Source organism: Anopheles arabiensis, chromosome 2 (assembly GCF_016920715.1).
Source record: "Anopheles arabiensis isolate DONGOLA chromosome 2, AaraD3, whole genome shotgun sequence".
NCBI classification, from domain to species: Eukaryota; Metazoa; Arthropoda; class Insecta; order Diptera; family Culicidae; genus Anopheles; species Anopheles arabiensis.
The window spans coordinates 106,125,064-106,145,563 of NC_053517.1; the positions used below are offsets into that span (position 1 = coordinate 106,125,064).

A 20,500-nucleotide genomic window follows, 5' to 3' on the forward strand; every position below is an offset into this window, starting at 1 on the left:
ACTAGCTGTCCTTCTTTGTGCTCCAGTTTGTCGCATCTGGTGCGGATGCTGATGGTAGGAATGGCAACAAGATCTTCCATTGGAATTGATGCCAAAGGATGCTCACTCGTATTGCAGCCCTCGCAATGCAAAGGCGGAAGCAACTGTGGTTTAATTATAGTTGAAAGCAAACTTCTTCCGATGCAAGGATTTTCTTTGCTTTTCGGTTAAGGATGCCAATGGCACTTATATAATTTAGTCGTCACTGTGACTGCAGCTGATAGTTGTGTGGTTGCAAGACTGCAGAACAGATTGAGCTATTTTTAAGGATGCCATCTGCTTTAGTAACAGTAGCGGTATAATACAAATACTTTGAAACTATTACTCATTCAAGGGAAGCAAAACTCTGGTTAGTGCTTGATAGGGGCACTATTTACAGATAGAGATTTATAGACCATAAAACAAATGTTAGTAATTATTATACAATATTTTAAAACCTTTGTGGTATGGCACTTAGTAATCTTACACAAGCTTACATTTTACTGTAGCTTTATTAAACAAAAGGGAATTTTATAAGCTGGTAATAAAAACTTTTTTTTTTATTTGCTAAGCTATCTCTTTAAAGCGATAATAAAACTATCCCGAACATAACATAACTAATCACTAGCAACTTTTAAAAAAAACATCAGCTTAAGCATCAATGGCTTTCACCCCCAGGAACATTTCTCCATTGTTTCTCCCGATGATTGTAGTGGAGGAGGACATATCGTTGACGTAGTATTATAGCGTCACCATAAATTGCACCGAGCAGAACTATCCATTTTTATTACCATCATCCCTCAGTGTACGGTGCAGTAGATCCATAAATTATACATCCCAGCAAGGTTCTGGAATAACGACTCCACACTCGAACCAGCGCCACAGGCCAAGCAAGCCAAACCCCAAAGACTGGACCGAGCCAACTGGAGGCCACTAGAACACTACTTCACTTCCTCGTTTTGATTATTATGACCCAAACCGCCTGCGGATGGTTTTGGTTGAAGTTTTCCCTCCCAATAAAGCCAATCATGCCGTCTTCTGCTTCTGGAATGGCAGAAACAGAAGACGCATCACAACCAAAAACCCATTCAACGGTAATTAACTCAACGGCACTGGTTTCACAGCGGTCTTTTGAGTTTCTCCGATTTCAATGTGTGTTTGTGTGTACTGCTTCACCAACAGCCAATTTGATTTTAATCCAAAATGCTTCCAGCGCACGCTCCTGCTTAATCTGCTGTGCTTTGTTCACATTTCCTATTTCCAGCAATCGACAAGTGGAATCGATAGCTTGCAGACCTGATAGAAGGTGACCAGAGCAGCAAGAGGAGCAGACCAAACTCTTCACTGTTCGATCGATACATACTGCTCCCGGGTGGAAAGGATTCCACATTTTCCTTCCACAACACAAACACACACGAAGCTTCAAAAACGTGCGCTGAGAGGTAAGTATTTTATTTCCAGTTATTTGCTCCTGATCTACGACCACGATGTGTTGTGGCTGTTGTTTCTTCTGCAAAGTCACTTCAATGAACTATTCAACAACAGGATTATAAGCTGGTTCATGCAAAGAAACAATATTGTGTACCCTTTTTTCCTTGATAATACCCAACGTTCCTCCCAGCGAGGAATTTGTTGCAGATGTGGCTTCGTCTTACTTTTCTTTTGAAAAATATGAAACTCAACCTCACCTCGTTTGAACCAAAACCAAAACACAGTGTCAAGTTGGAAGGGCACCAAACTTATCCCAACCGAACGTCCGGGTGTTTGGCAAAGTTTTGACACCCTTCTCTTTTCCCCCAAGCGTTCCACCAAACACTGATCCCTTGAAACTTGGAAAACTTTTCCGATTTGCTCTCGAACGCATACACGCGCGCGCGCTCGCATAGATTATGTAGGCACCATCTCGTCCTGCAAATCGATCATCGAAACAACGTGATCTTACCGGGCTAACTTCTTAAAAGATTAATCATTTCACCCTAAACGGGCCAAACTGGGATCCGGAAAAAGTCACTCCAGCCACAAGGATTACGTTGGACGGACTTATTTACTACGTCTTTCGATTCGTGTGTTCGTTCCATTTTTCGCATTTTCAACCCATCCATCCATCCAAAGCTGGTGCCCAATTCATCATCTTGTGACCATCACCATTTTCGGGTCACTCCCCATCACGCCAGGAAGCTGAATGGGACGCCCAACAGCTAGTCGCGAGCGAACCTCCTGCACCGGGCAGGCGTACCAGCCCCAGAACGGTAATTGAGTTCGGACGGCGGTGAAGGCGGTGCACGAGCCAAGGGACACGGGACAGCCGTGCTGCTAGCAGCTTCCTATTTTGCGAGAAAATCTAAGCCCGACAATCAGCTACCCCACACGACCGTTCGATGCTGGGAGAGTTTCATCGGATATTTGAGAAGGTTGTTTTTTCTTCTTTAAACTCCAAACTTTGCGATCGTGTGTTCGTGCACGTGTTTTTTCTTCTTCTTCTTCTTCTGTGTTACTGTACACCGTCTTTGTAGTCGTGTGTTGTGCGTTCCTACTTGTGCGTTTTGTCTATTGTTCGCATTTTTGTTTCAGTTCGTTTCATTTCTCTACTGCTTTAGTCGTTTTTAAAGCCCAATTCTGCAAAGAAATTGAGGTTAGATTGCATATGCTTCAGTATATTACTTCCCTCTTGGTAAGGGTGCCAACTTCTAAAGGTTTCCCCACATCCCCTGTGCCACCTCATTTGATTTCAATCCTCTTTTTTCTAGCTCAATTCTGTTTAAAATCATGTTTAATATGCTTCTTCTGCGATCGTTATATTCCAATTTAAAAAAAAGGAAGCTGTGTTTTGTGTTCTCACACATACAATCACTAATCTAACGGTGATTGTTTCACTAACCTATAATCTTCCAATTACTAAAAGCTCGTTTTGCAATTGCCATCCCTCCCCCCACCCTTCTCTCCAACAAATAAGCGGACTAAGCTTTGATTGCTTTTAACGTCCGAAGCGTTGTGTCTCCCACCGTACACGCTAGAGCCTCCGTTGCTATACAGCTCGGTCAAGGCTTCCTTCGATTCGAATCCACTTCATCCCATTCCCATTTTAATTGGCTTGCCTATCGTTTTGCCTACGCTTCTTGCTCCACTCAACGTGTCCCAGTTTTCAGTTTTGTCGTTGATTTTTATTTTTCCACTCTCTATCTCTCTCTGTCTTTCTCTCTCTTTCCTTTGCTTTGTTTTTCATGTGTTTTTTGTCCCTCCCGATTTGATCCACAACACGGGCAAAGCTCCCGATCAGTTCTCCTTCTCTCACCTCTTCAATCCTCCCCTCATCCTTCTTTAGTTTTGCTTTCGTATCATTTTGCACCAATTTAGTTTTGGGTTGCATTTTTTTGTTTTTGCTGGGCGAAGCTCAAATCTACTGAAAAGCATCGAAATCAACCAGAAAAAAAATGAACACCCCAACGCAATCTCCAGGGAAGCGGCGCAAAATGGTTGTTATGACCTGAATTTTTGTGTTTTTTATAAGTCAAATTTAATCCATTTTAATCTTTGCTAGCATTTCTTTTTAACTAATAGAGTTTAAGCATCATTACTTCCCAAATTTTGTCTCTAATGCGATATTCTCGGTAGATTTGTGCAACCATTTTATGGTATATTTTATTCTCTTCTTTTATTTTTCTTAATTCGCTTTCCGTAGTTAAGTAACATGTCGTTTGGCCTAATTAGCTAGATGGTGCAATGTGCTTTAGATATTAAAAATTCATACTGCTCACGGCAGGGAGAGTCCACAGCTAACCGGCACGACCTGCTCGAGCCTGCTAACTGTTGCTCATCATCTGCCATGACTATGGTATTGTGGCTCAATGTTTCGGCTTAGTTTTTGTTGGCAAAATTTAAACTAGAGTAGAACACAGAGAAACAAAATTCGTTATTTACTTTTAGTTTTTGATATTATGTGTTCGGTTTTTTTGTTTTAATTTCGAAACACATTCAACAACTTATTTTACAAAAAAAAACCTCAAAAACAAATCCATCCTCCTGTTAACACGCACCCACACACCAACATGTGCCTTAATCCCTACAGAAACGAAAGACACTTCCGACACTAACGAAAGCATTTCTGTCGATTCATTCCAATTGCGCGCCTTGAAGCGGCTTTCAATGGTTCCCTTTTGTGCTACACAATTTGCTCACAGTGCTTAACAACACACAAAAAAACTCATTCTAACCATTAATCTGAACAAAGGACTTCTAATACGCGGCCACTCTTGCTCGCCGGCCAGCTTTTATGTACAATGTGGCGCCCGCTACCATAAAAACAAACTGACGCTGAAAATCCAGCTTTGCCAGCACCAAAAACATGTTTCCCATCATCGGGCAATGGATTGTTTTGATTTTGTGAAGGTGTGTGTGTTTTTCTAAAAACCAGTCTACGTGAAAGTTAAAGGCCTATAAAGCCAGTGAATATACACAATCCCACCCACACACACACTCACCGGGCAACGCAAAGCTACCAGCAATAGCTGTGCTCATCGTCCTCAAGGCATTTTCAAGCGCTGGCCGAGTTGTAAAAAGGAAAGGGATTTATCGCAAAACTTTTACGCCGGACGCCGTAGCAGCAAAAGCTGGACAGTTCTGCCGGTTCTGTGAAGCAGATGGTTGTGATGGGTGGCTTTAGAGGTTTTGTGAAAACTTTTTGGCCGCTTTCAGGCATCCGGTTCGATGGGCAATGTTGCGTCAGTACGCTTCCGATTTTTTTTTTTTTTTTTTTTTTTTGGTAAAACTATTGAAAATTGTCAAGGCTCTGCTTAGACAACGGGCTTTTTGCTGACTTCAACCAGCTGCCCTATGAATGCAATGAACTAAAACCATCATTTGATGCTCTCAATAACTTCAAACTATCTCACGAATAGTGAAATTGAAGTTCACCTAAAAGTCCGGGAAAATCCACCTGTTGTGTCATGCAAGCATGGGTAAGCTTTCGCAGAATTTCACAACTCCATCTACGAAAACACTCACGGCACAACAGAGGGACAATGCACTGACACGAGACAATACCTCCCAGTCGAGTGACACCTGAGGGAAAACAAGAAGCGCACAGGACAAAAAAAACCTCATACTGCCATGGATATTAAATAAAACCAAACATATGTCGAAAGGCCCCTATTCTCACACGCACGCACGGCGACGGCACACTTACCAGGTACAGGGAAAACGGATACCATTCACTTCCTTTTCCCGTCTGTGTGTCTGTGCATGGTACTTCCGTCACCATGTTTACACTCCTCGAGTAAGAGGAGGCCTCGGGTAAGATTTGTGCCTTCGCCGGACAAACAAGCCGGTCGGTCGTATTAACAACATCAGCAAAAACAACATCGCCCAGCGTGCGCAAACAACAACCCAATCCGCCCAGCATCCCCAACTGTGTGTTGGTGTAGGGAAAAATCAATGGTTATACAAAGCTGCTTTTTTCCCCTGCTCACTTAGATTGTTTTTCTTTTGCTGTGCTCCAGCGGCAAAACGCTCAGGCAGGGAGCATCGTCGACAACGGAGGACCGAGGCCGTACGCCAGCCGGTTCAATTTGATCAGATTTATATCGATCCCAGAACATCGAGTGATGGCGTAATATGAGGCGAATCTGTCGAACACGTCAACCGGGACCGGGGGGTGGTGCTTGCTTGGGGGAAGCAGGGAAAAAGCAATTCCAGAACCCTGTGCCTTCGGGGCGTTGAGTTCCGCATTGTAATGGGACAACTGTCGGAGAGAATCTTTATCGGTAGGAAAATAAATCTTGACAAATCGAACGCACCACATCTGGGAGAGTTGACCCAGATGTGTGTGTGCGTGCGTGTGCGTGTGTGCTCTCCCCGTGCGCTGACTGCAGAACAGGAATGCAGGCGTATTCTTGGAAACGGGTGCTGCTGTCTGCGGCCTCCCGCCGTTGTTTGATTGACGGTTCTATTTTCTTCTTCACTACGGCGGAGTGAAGCGTCATCATTTTTCATCGGAAAATTGATGTGTTATTTTCCGATTAATGTGTGAAATTATTCATTCCAGCGCTAATGACCGGAAACATAAGCTTTGAATATATTTGCAATTTTAAAAGGCTCTGAAATGTGATTCTTACATGTAAAACGTTCTAAACTGTGCTCACATCAATTCTGCACATTTGTCTGCCTCTGCATGCCGAAAAACAGGCCGTTGTTTTGCTGAGTGAACTTATGTTTACTCTATCCCTTTTGCCTTTGAGCGATGGAAACAAGGGAATATACATCATGCCTAACAATCAATCAGCCGTTCATCCTTTTCAACCCGGGCCAATCCTGCCTCCTGGGCAGGCTGTTTCCATGATGTTGTCTAGGGACAAACAGAGAACAAAATTTCATCTCACTTGCTTTCTTTTTCCTCTGCCATTCAGCGGGCTTTTTAGTGCTATTTCTAGAATGAAAGTATTTGTTCAACCTTTCATTCTTGCCATTTCTTCAAATTGTCATTTGATGTGACATTTGTTTGTTGAAACTTTGCTCCTCCCTTCAAAGCGGAAGAAACCAGACTAGACTTTTTGGTCGATCGAACAAGAGGCTTTTGGATTTGACTGCTGTTGTTCTGTGGATTCTAAGGATGCTATTATGTGGGAACCTTTCTTCGATTTCCTTAGGAGAAGTGACACATCGCTGCCCTTGACGCTTTCTTTTCTTATGTTGTTTGAAAAAAGGTTATTTTAAATTAAATGTTTGGAAAGAATTCTAAGCAAATGAAACAAAAGACAATGAAGACAAAAGAACTCTTTTAATGTAATAGTAGACACTGTGAACAAATACTTTAAAACAATACTTTTAAGGGATAAGAAAGCCAAATACTGGAGATCCCAGAAAAATAAGTCAAAGTTTGCTCAATAAATATAAACATTGAATATTAGTTCCAATTTGAAAAGAGTAAAATTATGTCTAAAAGATTCATTAGGTAAATGGATGAATATATCTTCTGTTTAATGTCACAAACATGATCATCTTACTTGAATTTGCTTAAACCATCTCGGCACAACAAAACGATGATGTAAAACAAACCGCAAAAATGTTCCATAAATATCCTTGAGCCAGGCAGTTTATCCATTCGGTTCTTTTATCCACTCCCTTTTCTCCACCAACCAGTGCAATCAATTCTCATCAAACTTCGCCAACTTTTAGCGAGCAACAAAACAACGCTTTTTCGTTCGTGCTTACTCACGCACATCAAGCATCTTGGAGCGCCGAGCATGTTTGGCGAACAGTTTAGTTAGATTCTAATTATTTATTCACCCGGCTGAAGTTGCTTCTGTCACTCTCTCTCACACACACACGCACAATGTCCAGATAGACACTGAAGTTACGTGTCTTTGCACTATATTGATCATTTGACTTATCGTTTTGCTTGCCGAACGATCGAATATGCCCCTCCGCCGGAAGGTCGAAAGTGCTTACGCATTCAACACACGCAAGACTAATAAATGTTCGACCAGCAGCATCATCATCTTATGGATCATGTAACTTACTGCTGCATGACGTCGGGGGGGGTGGGGGGGAGCAAAAAGAAGCAATAAAAAAAAGAAACAAACCCATTTCAATCTTCGGACCAAAGTCCCGCGAGAGTTTAGCGGGAATGCTTCAGCAAATAATCCCCCACCAGCCCAGTGTGTCAGGTTGGGCGGCTGAGGTATGAGTAAGAAAACAAGATAAGGATGCTTCCATTCCTACACACAGTACGCCTTGAGATAGAGTGAGAAAGCCCGGGAAAATCCATTGCGATTTGAGCAACGCACCGGCACGATACGAAAGCCAGTGGGATTGTGTGATACGTGACTTTAACAAACCGAACGAGAGCAAACAGCAACAGTGGAAAATGACAGTTTTCCACGAGGCTTTTGCACCTTTTTAACCCTCCCTCTGTGCTGCGGTTGTGTTAATATAATTATTTTACTATAAAATTTTCAACCCACCATTGCTTTCAACGTGCCCGAAAGCAGCGAAAAGCTGAGAGATGCTGATTTATGATGCTCACCTCCGCGCAGCTCTCCAAGAACACCCGCCCAGGCAAACGCCCAGGCATAAATCACCCACGCTCGGTAGAGAGAAAGGGGAGGAAGGTGGAGAACACTTTCCACACGGCTGCAAACCCTCCACCACTCGGCGGATAGCATTTTAATGTAACCGTAACCGGGGCCGGATTGCGGTTGTACAAGGGCCACTAGAGCCTACGCAAATGTCGAGCATTTACACGGGGCGTATAGAGCGACTTTCGCCATCAATCTTTACCTCTCCATGTTCGGTCTTCTGTGGCCAAACGGGGTCACATCGAGTGCTCCCGGTATCGTCTTTCAGCGGGCAAAAGGAGCAGCCACAGCAGCAGCAGGTCAAATGGTGATTTTTGATGGTGGGCCCAAGAAAAGAATGGAATGTTCGTGTAACAACCCCCGCCGATGGAAAGGCCATCGTCGGTTTGGTGGATTGAACATTTTGTTAAACTTTCCCTGTAATGCCGGTGCATTGTTGTGCATGGATTTTCTTTCAAGAGCGAGAGACTTGGGCAGAAAAACGTCCTTATTGGGGAACTCTTTTATTACGCCGTACCCACTTAGGGCTAGCTTTTCTTTGTAAGTGGTTTTAATGTATGTAGCGTTCTTTATGAGGGATGTATGTTCGTTTGAGAAAGCTTTCACTATACCACGTGGAAGGGCACTTTTCCAACAGAAATTGCAAGTCACTGGATGGTTCTAGAAATTGTTGGAAATTGTGTTTTAGTTTCCAGGTTTAGTTTACATCAGTTTTCTTTTTTTTTAAAGCTTACTTAAAGCTAAGGCATTTTGGAGTTTTTATTTCTCTTTCCTCACATCGAACGCGTTCATTCAAACGAGCTTTTAATTTTGCTTCCGACGCCGCATAACATTTCATGGGCTTTCTCACTAAAAAAACAAGCAAAGCATCAGGTCCAAAATCAAAGGAAACAATATTTAGCACAAACTTGCAACGCGCACACACACACCAAGCAAGAAAGCAACACACATTCCGCCCTAAATCAAACCTCGAGCGAAATATTAACGGTTGGTAGTACGGTAGTAGCTTCAAGCACGCCTCACTTGGTGGTCGCAATAAATTATTCGCACGAGGCAGCGTTTGGAATTTCCTTAAATTAAAACTCATCTCCCGCACACGTACATCTCCCGGACACACACATACACACACCGCGATGCACTGGGCGAGCCGGAAGGCACACAAAACGGAAGGCAAATGAGTGGCTGTTCGTGCAAACTAATAAAAATTCCTTGCACGCCGCCCGTTTCTTATGCACTACTGCTCGTTTACGCCAGCTCGCCATTCGGCTTTCGGAATGCTTCTTCCCCATCATAGCTCATACATTTTACAGTTGCAGCTAGGTGAAGCACAAAAGCCGTACAGTGTATTCGAACAAGAGTGATGAACGACTGGGAGGGGATGGCGAAGGAAATTCCGCTCCTCATGCTACATGCTGAGCACCGTGCTCAGCCTCTGCTGCCCTAATTAGAATCGATTCCCACTGGGGCGGACCGGTAGTCCCCAGACAGCATCCGGTGGGATTTTGCGATCCCACATTGTCTCCCTCCTTCTATTTGTTAAAGGAAAACTTTCTGTGTCTAGCGATGGAAACTGTGTTGGCTCTGTGTGTGCGTGTGTGCCGCTGTCACACAAATCATCCCAATCGCAATACGTTAATCAACAGTTGTAGTTCTGTTCAATGCATGACATGACAGAAACTTTTGTCCTCCTACCATCTTCGGGGAAGGAAAAAGGATTGCACAAACACGAACAAACAGTCGGAGACAGTCTACCGAAGGGAAGCATAATGCATAACTTTTGCAAAAGTTTCATCATGAAAGTTCGGTCACCCGTGTCACATGTGTCTGCAGCTATGAATTGTGTGCGTGTGCAGTCCCTGACAGCAACGAAACGTTGACAGGTATTGCGACTAAAGCAGGGGGATTGTGCTAAACAGGGATTGTGCTGTGATATGAAAGTAACTTTAATTAGAACTACGAAGGAAATAATTGCGTTTCCTGGTTGAATATTTCGATGTGAAGGACACCATTGTAACAGGTCTTACAGTGCGTTGACATTCCGAGTAACCATGTAACCTTACTCGGCATCCTGCGCCCAAACGTTATGCAAAATATGTGCAGTACGCCTAAAGTTATGCAAACAATAAGCAAACTGCGATAACATGCAACCTTTCCACACTTACAACAATAGTCTACACGATCTGTGGTCTTATTTCTTTGTTTTACTTTGTTTGAAAGACAATTTTCATATTTTTGTAAACTTCTGTTTCAACAAAACTAGTTATAAATCTTCCTCGTTTAAGAACAGCACACACACAGACATATAGACACTTGCAGTTGAATTAATGAATCCCCTTTAGCTTGGGAATGTTCGCTTTTAAATTAGACCGTTCTCGTTCCTCAATGGCGTGGTGGTATCCGTGTGGCCATTTGTCTGTGCTCTTGTGTTCTGTGCTTCACGGTTGTAAAGCTTGGTCAAAAAACCCCTTTTTCGCAATTTCTCATACTGCTCACTGGCTGAACTAACTAAACCCTTTCGTGATCTTCCAGACTGCCATCAACGATGACACAGTGAACTCTTTGCTGCGCCTGGTTGGAATGCAGTTGAACGGCACGGCCGGCACCGTCACAATGGCCGCCGCATCGGAACCGCCCGAGCCGCCGCCGCGAAACCCGGACAAGATCAACGCATCGCTCAAGCAGCTCGCCGAATCGGTAAGTATCTGTGATATAAATTTAAGTCCAATTTCTGAATGCATGTAATACTAACATTTTATCGAATCGAAAGTTTCATCAACATTAAATCAAGCTTACATCCTTACAATTAAAAGGATCAACTGCTAACCACTTGAGCGTTGTGAAACTTCCCAACGGCAACCCCGGTAATCAAATCAATGTCTGCACCGTTACAAATCGTTTTCCCATGTCTAAGGGCGAGAGAACTCCCACAGTACCCCCCGTTCAGACTCTCCGCTGAATGCTCGATTTCACCCGGTGTCTGATTATGCGACTGGCATCACAGCTAAAGGCATTACCATCTCCGTCAGTCAGCCGTGCCCGCACAACAACTTCATTATTGTCCCTGTTGTTGGGTGCAATGTGCCCGCGGGCAATGCTGCCTTTAAGCTGTAACTCCGCGTATCTGTCTGCTGCAGATGACGCGATCCCACGGATCGCCACCGAAACTTGCACGGGACTAAATCGTTCGTACGATGCTCTTTGTCCCTGCTTACCGCTGCCCTTGCGCCCTTGTTTGTCCGGTAATAGCTAGAGGGCCCTCTCAACTCATCACTGCAGCGTAATAGCGTTTGAAGGATGCTTCGTTCTAGGAGGTGGCATTTGGGACGAGTGCGGGGAGGATGATTTTAGTTGAGCTAAAATGCAATTACACTCATCACCGACCGACCGAAAGCGGTTAAAGTTTGCTTGAAGGTTTAGGAGTACTGTGTGCAGCTACGGTTCGTTTTTTCGCTCAACGATGTCCCTCACAGTCATTTACTAATGATCACGTGAAGCGTAAAAAAGAGGAGTTAAGAGTTGAAGTGGTACATTTAATGGAAAAAAATATATTGCTGTTTAGAGCTACCTTTTTACAATTTTCTGCTTTTTTCATTGATATTTCCACACATTATAAAATGCTAAATAAAATGTACAAATCAACTAATTTCCAATTTAGCGCTGAAGTAAAGTTAATTAAAAGTTCGCGCTTTTCTACAATTTATACAGTAAAGTCATTCCATAATGTATACTAATGACCTTGAAAATAGACGATTTTATCTTGTTAGTGCCATAACAGTTAAAGCAAACCCATCAGAGCGCAATTCCAATCGAATCATCGTCCCGCTCACTAAAATATGGTCTAACATCCTCTTGCCCACAGTTAGCAAACACGTCTTTACACACACTCTTCGGTCCCCGATCGTGCCTGATCCGTATAACATCAAACGATTTAATTTACAGTCCATTGTTGTCGTACTCTCGCTACACCACGATCGAACAAGCACCGAAATTCACAGCCAACGAGCAATTAATGCTAATTTGGAGCGTTTATTTGTTGCGCCGCTTATCGCTCGCATCAACGTCCCTCCCAAAAACCGTCACAGCCACATTTCTGGAATGTTTTGGTAGAATGATTGGCTCGAGCGAACGTTGGGCAAACCTCCCCTGCTCTCTGTTCAAACACGCACACACACACACACACATTTGAGCGGGACTGAGATTTATCCAAATCTGCCGACGAGCGCATTAACCTAGAAACGCAAGAACGCGCTTGCCAACGCTGGAAAATAACACTGGCCGCTTTCGTCCTTGGCGTGGATGTGGAAAATTGTCGTCAGTGTGCAAATGGACCCTCTCCGTGCGGGGTCTTTGTACGATGTGCGTCCCGGAATTGCACCCACCCCCCGTTCGCTTGCGCCGATCTAAATCGATGCTTCGCTCATTATCCGAGACTCGTCGAGATTTGGTGAGCTGGTCGTACTATTGCGACCTATGAAGAAGAACACTCGGAGCAACCAGACAACGGACAGCTGACATTCCGTGGAGAACAATTCCGTTACCATCAGCTGTGTGTGAGTGTCTGTGTGTGTGTGCAAATAGGGACGCCGGTCACAGCGCAGCCAACTAACTTCAATTGATAAAATTTACATATAAATTAAACTGCTGTCACAAGCACTGGTCCCCCAAACCGTCCATTATTTGCTTCGGTTGCTGTAGTCACGTTGCACTTCACTTCCTTCCCCACTACTAGATTGGTATAGTTTTTCCTACCCCGTTTGCTGAAGAGAGCAAATACCCCGCAGTGAAAAGCTTTCTGGTGGCAGGAAATTGTTTTTTTTTTCAGTAGTGTTTGAGTTCCTTTTTCTTCTTGCCAGGCTTGCAGTGTGTTTCCGCTCCCGTTTCGTTCAGTTGGTGATTTGATTGACGATAACGGTGGTTCTTTTGCGGAGTGAATAGTAGCCCGTGCTGTGGTGACTGTTTGCGTACGGCTTCGTCCGTGGAAAGCGTCCTCTAATTTGATCGCTTTGTTGTTGCGTATTTACTCATTTGCACCTCGGAAACGGATTTTCGGTGCATCGCAGGTGGTAACAACACGTGCGTGGTACAGTAAAGTAAAGGACTAGGCTTAAAGTATGCAAAAGAGTTGACTTAATGTAGCTGTTTCTTTGAATAATTTCTTGAAAAATGATTAACCGTGAACTCTGAATTATCTTTCTGAATTCTTTGAATCTCTTTTTAATACTTGAAGCAAGTTTAAAGCCTAAAGCCTAACAACCTACAGCAAGCCCATGTGGAATGTTTTTGGAAGTAACTTAATGTAATGTAACACTCTTATGAATTTATTCCTTCAATTCGCGACATTAATGCCCTTTTTAGGAATTCAGAAACCTTCAATCTCAGTCCTTTAAATTACTGTACCGATGTCTCAAGGATTTCGTTGTCAAGAACTTACGTAATCCCTATATCCCTAGAATCCCTAGATACGTTATCTTCATCTTTCGCAAGATCTTCTTGGATTACAAAGACACAACTCCAATCTTTGGAGTTAAAAAGCCTTGTAGGCTGTGCTACGAAATTATTAGATATTCTTGGCGATAACCCTTGGTTTTCTCAAGATTTTACGATATCAAGGCCGGATGATATATTCGTGTGCATTTTATTTGATATCGAGCATCGGGATCGAGATAAAAGCATCCTCTGTATGTTCCAAAAACTCTGATGACAAGCCATATCTTAACAAACCAACTCCAGGGACAATATAACCTTTAATATATCTTCCTGGTATTGCTCTATTTGTATAGTATGAATACTATGAAAGGTCACACAATAAATAATCCTCAAAAATAAAATCAGTTTCATTCGCTCAAAGCTAATCGCCCCTACTTTCCCTCTCCCTTTTTGTCTCCCCCATTTACCAGAAAACACGCTCCCTGGACACCGCCGACAAAGCCGGAGCGCCGAGCACGACCACGAACGGTGGCCGCCCCTTTCGACCAATCCTATCGCTGGACAATGCAAAACCTTCCACCAAACCGTTCGACATACCGGAACGTGGCACGCCCACGTCCGCACCGGCCACCGCCTTCGGTACCGACCACCAGCCGGGCGGCCCAGAACCCGGTGCCAGCACGAGTGGCAACAGCAGCAGCAGTGCGGCCGGCACCACCCAACGACAATCGAACCAACCGACTCTATCCGGCTCATCGTCATCCTCCTCCTCGGGCGAGGCAGCAATGGCCAACGGGACGGCAACGGCCAGTGAAACCGCCGTCCCGAATGCGTCATCAGCGAGCACCACCACCAGCCCGCAGGACAAAGCGTCCGGTCAGGCAAAGCAAATCAGCCCCACGCTTGTCGCTAGCGAGCCCGGTGGAGATAATCTGTTCAAGAATGGTGTCAGCGATCTAGGTACGTTGCCGGTGGTCAATTATACCACCCCTCACCTAGCCAGTGTTGCCGTTTCTAATTATAGTTTCGTTGCCATTGCGCCTCCATCTAGAATCGCCACAAACGACCAAAATTCGGCTGGAGAACGAGCGGCTGTCGGCCGAGATTACGCGGCTGAAACGACTGTTGGAAAACTCACCGGACGGAGCGGTCGGTGGAATTGATCTGCTTTCGCAGAGCAACAGCTTCGAGGTGCACGCGGCCGACGACAGCAGCAACCGGATGGAGAAGCTGGAGAACGAGCTACGAATATCCAAGGAGCTGATTCAAAGTACGTGACCTTTTCCGGTTCGATTTGTTGTGGGTTTCAGTGGTTCAAAGCTTTCTTGGTTTATTCCTTTCTGTCCTGTACTTTCTGTCCCAAATTTCGCCAGGTTTAAAGCTCGAGCGCAAAAAGCTCCGCGCGGACAAGAACGATCTGCTGTCGCAGGTCAAGCAGCTCTGCTCCTCGCTGCAGGACAAGGAGCAGGAGCTGCGCAACTTCATCCGCAACTACGAGCAGCGGATACGCGAGTCCGAGTCCAACTCTGCCAAACAAAGCACGGAGCGGGAGCGGGAAAGATGGTCCCTGCTGAAGCACGCCCGCGACGAAGCGGAACGGTCGATCGCCCTCGCGGCACAGCTGAACGCACGCGACCTGCAGCTGCAGCGCACGCAGGAGCAGCTGCAGGAAGCGCGCCGCCAGCTGTCCGGCTGTATGTCCGACCAGGAAAGCTTGGTGTCGGCGGCCCCGCTAACACCGCCCTCGGGCCTGATGGCACACAATGCGGTGGCACCGGCTTCAACACCGGGCGTCGGGTACAGCAACATCAGCGGGACACCGGGGGACCGTGGATCGTGCAGTGCCGATTCCGGCGTGAGAGGTAAGTGTCTGGTGTCCTTCCCGCACACCGTAGTGGACGAGTGTTGCCTTATCAAACACCAGACTTTGTTGCAGGGAGTAGCGACCGGGAGAGTGCCGCCGGAGATCTCAATCTGAGCGATGGGCCGTGCGAGAACGGACCGTGTATACAGGTGGATTCCGACAGTGTTTCGCTCGTGTCCAGCCATCACAACGTGTATCAGTGTAAGTGCAATGTCCTTTATCTTCTCCCTGCTCGGTAGCTGCCAAATAAGCCCTCCTTTCGCCTTCTCTTAGATGGAACGCCCAAAGAACGAAGCCCTACCCTGTCGCCCCTGAACGCCGGCGCCTACTCGAGGTCGGTTGATAGTGCAGCCCTTTCGAGGTAGCCTAGCTGGACTGCTGGTCTCGCTTCGCTTTCACCACATTTCTAACGAAAAACTTCCCTACACAGCTCTTACAGATCGGTCGAACAGCTCGGCTCACCGGTAGACAATGAGAATCAAACGTTCGCCCGCCGGCTTCAGCAGCAGCAGTCAGCGTCCGGAGCGGTGCCCGCCGCCTCCGGCAAGGCGCAAAACACCGGTCTGACGGGACGGACCGGTCGTGGTGGAACGTGGGGCAGCATATCGCGCGTCTTCGCCCGCAGCCGCAACCGCAACAAGAACGCACCGATCGACACCGAGGCGACCGACTTCCAGTGGAGCCCGCTGACGGAGGAAGGGTACGCGGAGAAGCTGCGCCTGCTGCGGGAAGCCTCCTCCATGCCGATGGAACGTTGGCGAGCGTCGCAGGTGCTCGCCTGGCTGGAGGTGGCGCTCGGTATGCCCCAGTACAGTGGGCGCTGCGCGGAGAACGTGAAGAGTGGCAAGGTGTTGCTGGAGCTGAGCGATGCCGAGCTGGAGACGGGCCTGGGCACAACACACCCAATGCACAGGAAAAAGCTCCGGCTGGCGATTGAGGAGCAACGGCGACCGGAGCTGGTACGCTATCCTACGATCGGGCAGCTCGGGCACACGTAAGTAGAAAGCGATGCCTCAGGGAGAGTAGCTCGTACTCACAGGAGCTTGTTTCTTCCCACCCGTAACTGCAGCTGGGTTGCCTCGGAATGGCTGCCAGACATTGGACTGCCACAGTACGGGGAGTCGTTCATGCACTCCCTGGTGGATGCCCGCATGCTCGACACACTGTCCAAGAAGGAGCTGGAGAAGTATCTCGGCGTTACCAGGAAGTTCCACCAGGCGAGCATAGTGCACGGTGAGTCCCAACATTAGCTTTCCTCCAGTAGCACAGTAGAGGCCAGCGTTCTAATGCTGGAACTGCTACATTCCAGGTATTCATGTGCTGCGCATCATGAAGTACGACCGGCAGGCGATTGCGATGCGGCGCCTCCAGTCCGAGAACGTCGACACCGACCCGATCGTGTGGACCAACCAGCGCTTTATCCGCTGGGCACGCTCGATTGATTTGGGCGAGTATGCGGACAATTTGAAAGGTAAGCCCCACGTGACACGTGCTGTAAAAATCTCATTTCCGTTCCATCCGTAATCTCTTGCCTTGTTTCGCTTCAATCTCTCGCTCTTGAACAACAAAACACAGACAGCGGCGTTCACGGTGGGCTGGTCGTGCTGGAACCGTCCTTCTCCGGGGACACGATGGCGACGGCGCTTGGCATTCCACCCTCGAAGAACATCATCCGGCGCCATCTGGCAACCGAATTTGAGGCACTCATCCTACCGGCAAGGTAAGCGCTCCCACACACACACACGCGATCAAAAACCTGTCCATCATTTTGGGTTTTGTTTCTTTCTCGCTCTCTCTCGTTGTTTTGTTGTTTCGTGCGGAGACTGGAGAGCATTCCGGCTCTGCAGCCCGTCAAGCCCCGTTTTTGGTGTTACATTTCCTAGCCTTTCCCACTCCCCCACTCCACCCCTTGTCTTCATGTCCATGCGCCCCATTTACTCGTTCATTTTCGCTCATCCCGTTTTTCGCCTCATCGCCAGTGTCATTTTCAACCAGAAAATCGCTCGCATATCGTCCATTTCGTCCATTTCTACTCCGATCGATATAATCCAGCCATTTGTTGATAAGCTTGTGATGTAATATCGTGCCAGCGTTTTGCTGGACGCTCGAAAGTTTCGCCTTAAATCTCAAATGTTTCTCTCTCTCTTCTTCTCTTTCCCATTTTCTTCCCAAAATTACTTATTTTTTTCTTTTAATTCGTGCCAATGAAAACAAAACACCCCAACAAATGGTTACCACTGTACCATCGAATACCGCCACGTACACTTTTGCTTACATACATGCCCAACACACCCGCGTGCATACACAAACCCACTCACACGTGTATCGTTTATTAATGGAACTCTTGAAAACTCTTTGCATGGGAATGGGGTACGTTTTGAAAAATGAATAAAAAACCACAACATTTTTACCCACTTTTTGGGACACAAACCCTGTGGTTGGGTCGGGTGTTGGAATTTTGGGGGAACGCACCGTACCGAACTTTCGCTTTCGCAAGGTACGTGATCTTCTGCCAAATGGAGGAATACCCGATGGACAGCTCGCGAGCAACTTCCACCCTGCACAAAGGCTCGATTAGATAAATTACAGCACGCACACTGGCGAGCGTTTCGGCAGCGCGTTAGGAGAGCGGAGTTAGTAGCAAAAGCAGCAACGCCAACGCAACCCACACATCCTGTTGCGCGCTGTGTTGACGCGCAGCACTATATAGTGAACGAATCGATTACCATGTTTATTTTTGTTTCGGGGTATAATCAACCCTTAATCAATGCTTTGCAGATGCAAAACCCCGCGCAGGCAAAACTTAGAAAAAGGAACCCGCTAGAACAATAATAATCGTTAGTGTCACCGAGCAGTTTGCTTCCCGTTTGCTGCTCTGGAGTTGCGCGGGCTAAGCGGAAATAGGAGCGAGCGAACTTGCACGCAAACCCCCTGTGTCTATATCTGTCCTTTGTGTGCGTTTATCGGCAGCTAGTGCTGGAAAAAGGGCTTTAATGTGCTGCCAATAGCTCTCGTTGGTTGATTTTTTTGAGCAAACCCTCCTCTTCCCAAAGTATTCCCCTTCGTGCTTCACCAATGGTAGCCGAGATCTCCAATGTGTTTAATGTGCCGCACCAATCGGGTGGCAGTCCCTCTTGTTGTGTTTTGTTAGCTAAACGCGAATAGAAAAGCGAATTTTTTAACGACATCCAAAAAAACGAACAAAAAAACACTTGACAAGCTTTTAAAATCCCCAAATTAGGCTAGTGAATGTGCAGCGAAGAGACAAGGTTGAAAGAGAGACGCAAACAGGAGAGAAAGAGAAGAATGAAGTTACAGAACGAAATAATAGTCAAAAAGAAACAAACGCGATACGCGATATACAAAATATAACTAAAGAAACGCCAAACTATTCAAACGAATTATAGAAAACGATATACAAACACACACACACACGCATATACACTAACAGACCCACACAAACACAAACAATCTTATGCCATTGTACGGAATTTTCTACGTAAGAAGATTAAAATGAAGAAGAAGAAGAAAAAACAAACACATAATCAGATACACATATACAACACAACCGAAAACTCTAATAAAAGCTTACTTCGTGGAATAAGTCGATTAAGACAAAACAATAATACAACGTCAATGTTGAAGAGGGATAAAGGAAAATTAACAAACTCTTGCCGATTTAAGAAGCATGAAACGGGATTTAAAAATACAAGCACAACTAAAGTCTAAGTCGCTCAGTTTTTTTGAAAACTCAGTAATAGTAACTAAAAGAGAAGTAAATTAATCTTGACAAAATACACAATCAAACACGCACACACACACAGACCCACCAAAGACACATACAAACAACGAGAAAATCAAAAAACCCAGATGTAAGAAACACGTTTTTGTAAAACAACAAATATCATGTGCACTTTATCCCCTTTTTTGTTTTGTTTTGGTTTTTGCTTTTTCCTTTTCTCTCTCCAAATCGAGCAGATAGCAACTAAACGACTCAAATCAAACCAAGTAAAGGGCTAACTTGTTAGAAGAAATGGAACTATTTATGAGGCAAACAAGCAAAAATCAACAACACAAAACAAAAGCAAACGAATAGAAAATGCGCGCGTACACAGACACAGACAAACAGACACACAAAGTGCAAACACAGATGACACAGATGAATAATAAAGTATTAGTTTCTGTACGGTGCGATAAGCTCGTCGTTCGACAATTTATTTTCGTTCGACTGTTCGATGTTTTGTCGAAGAGTTTCTGTTCTGTCTTCTTCTGTTTTGTTTTTCGGTTCGGAAGCAACTTTTATAGCTTTTCGTTAGGCGAAGGCGACGCTCCGGGCAAAGTGTCCTTGCAGGCGGCAGGTTCGTTCGATTGGTTTATTCCACTTTTTTCCCTCATTTCGGTGTCTCTTGATGTCGTTCGTTTCGGTGTTTGTTTAGCTGCATACATTCCTTCCTTCATTCTATATTCACGTGCGTGTGTCTGTATATGTGTTTGTGTACCTTATGGTTATGTGCTTTGTTATTGAAAGCTTTCAGTGGGTTCTTGTATTGCTTCATTCGGTCTCGTTGCTCGACCTGGCTGGCTTTGGTTTTGTTTTCCATGAATTGATGTTAATTGTTTTTGTTATTCAAAATTCATTTTCCCTAAAACTTCGCTACTGAGATTAAGGATCTCTTATTAATCCTAAATTGATAACCGTGATTGCATAACTTTAGGGGGTTCATTGCTTACATAGCTCACATAAGGGCTATACTAACATTTTACATGCCAAATGGGTTACTTCGTTTGTATTCATCAGCTCTCGATGGTTTTCCTATCCCTATTAGCCTACCTTTAAACGTTACACTGGGAAATGGGATACCAGTAGTAACATTAAATTGAGCAGTGAACTATAACCGGTACAGACGGTACCGGGCGCACTGTCGGTAAGGGTGGAACAGTGAGAATCGTAACATCTGCGGCCGGTAAGCTTACCGAACCTGGCAGGCTTTTAGTTTTGGTCCTGCCTCGGATGAATTGCTCACCCCGTAAAAGCCGGATAGCGAAGGATGCTGTGGGCACACACCCAACTCGTCGGGATGAGCACGTTTTGTGAAGCGTAAATGACAACGGACGACGA

At 45.5% G+C, this 20,500-nt stretch overlaps 1 protein-coding gene across 18 annotated transcripts in view; it reads left to right on the plus strand.

Moving 5' to 3' along the window:
• Positions 1-20,500, plus strand: part of LOC120898819 (kazrin) — a 64,096-nt gene that overhangs the window by 17,955 nt on the left and 25,641 nt on the right. For 11 of the 18 annotated variants that reach the window (XM_040305187.1, XM_040305186.1, XM_040305197.1 and 8 more), the window contains exons 3-14: positions 1,283-1,460; positions 2,131-2,429; positions 10,620-10,784; positions 13,988-14,477; positions 14,569-14,787; positions 14,891-15,379; positions 15,442-15,582; positions 15,655-15,742; positions 15,812-16,375; positions 16,451-16,614; positions 16,691-16,852; positions 16,957-17,101. In XM_040305187.1, coding sequence (XP_040161121.1) covers positions 2,397-2,429; positions 10,620-10,784; positions 13,988-14,477; positions 14,569-14,787; positions 14,891-15,379; positions 15,442-15,582; positions 15,655-15,742; positions 15,812-16,375; positions 16,451-16,614; positions 16,691-16,852; positions 16,957-17,101 — 2,660 coding nt within the window. In that variant the 5' untranslated portion in view covers positions 1,283-1,460; positions 2,131-2,396. Of the gene's footprint in view, positions 1-1,282; positions 1,461-2,130; positions 2,430-10,619; positions 10,785-13,987; positions 14,478-14,568; positions 14,788-14,890; positions 15,380-15,441; positions 15,583-15,654; positions 15,743-15,811; positions 16,376-16,450; positions 16,615-16,690; positions 16,853-16,956; positions 17,102-17,878; positions 19,599-20,500 lie in introns of those variants that run through there. The other 7 variants (XM_040305195.1, XM_040305203.1, XM_040305202.1 and 4 more) reach the window with 6 other exon arrangements.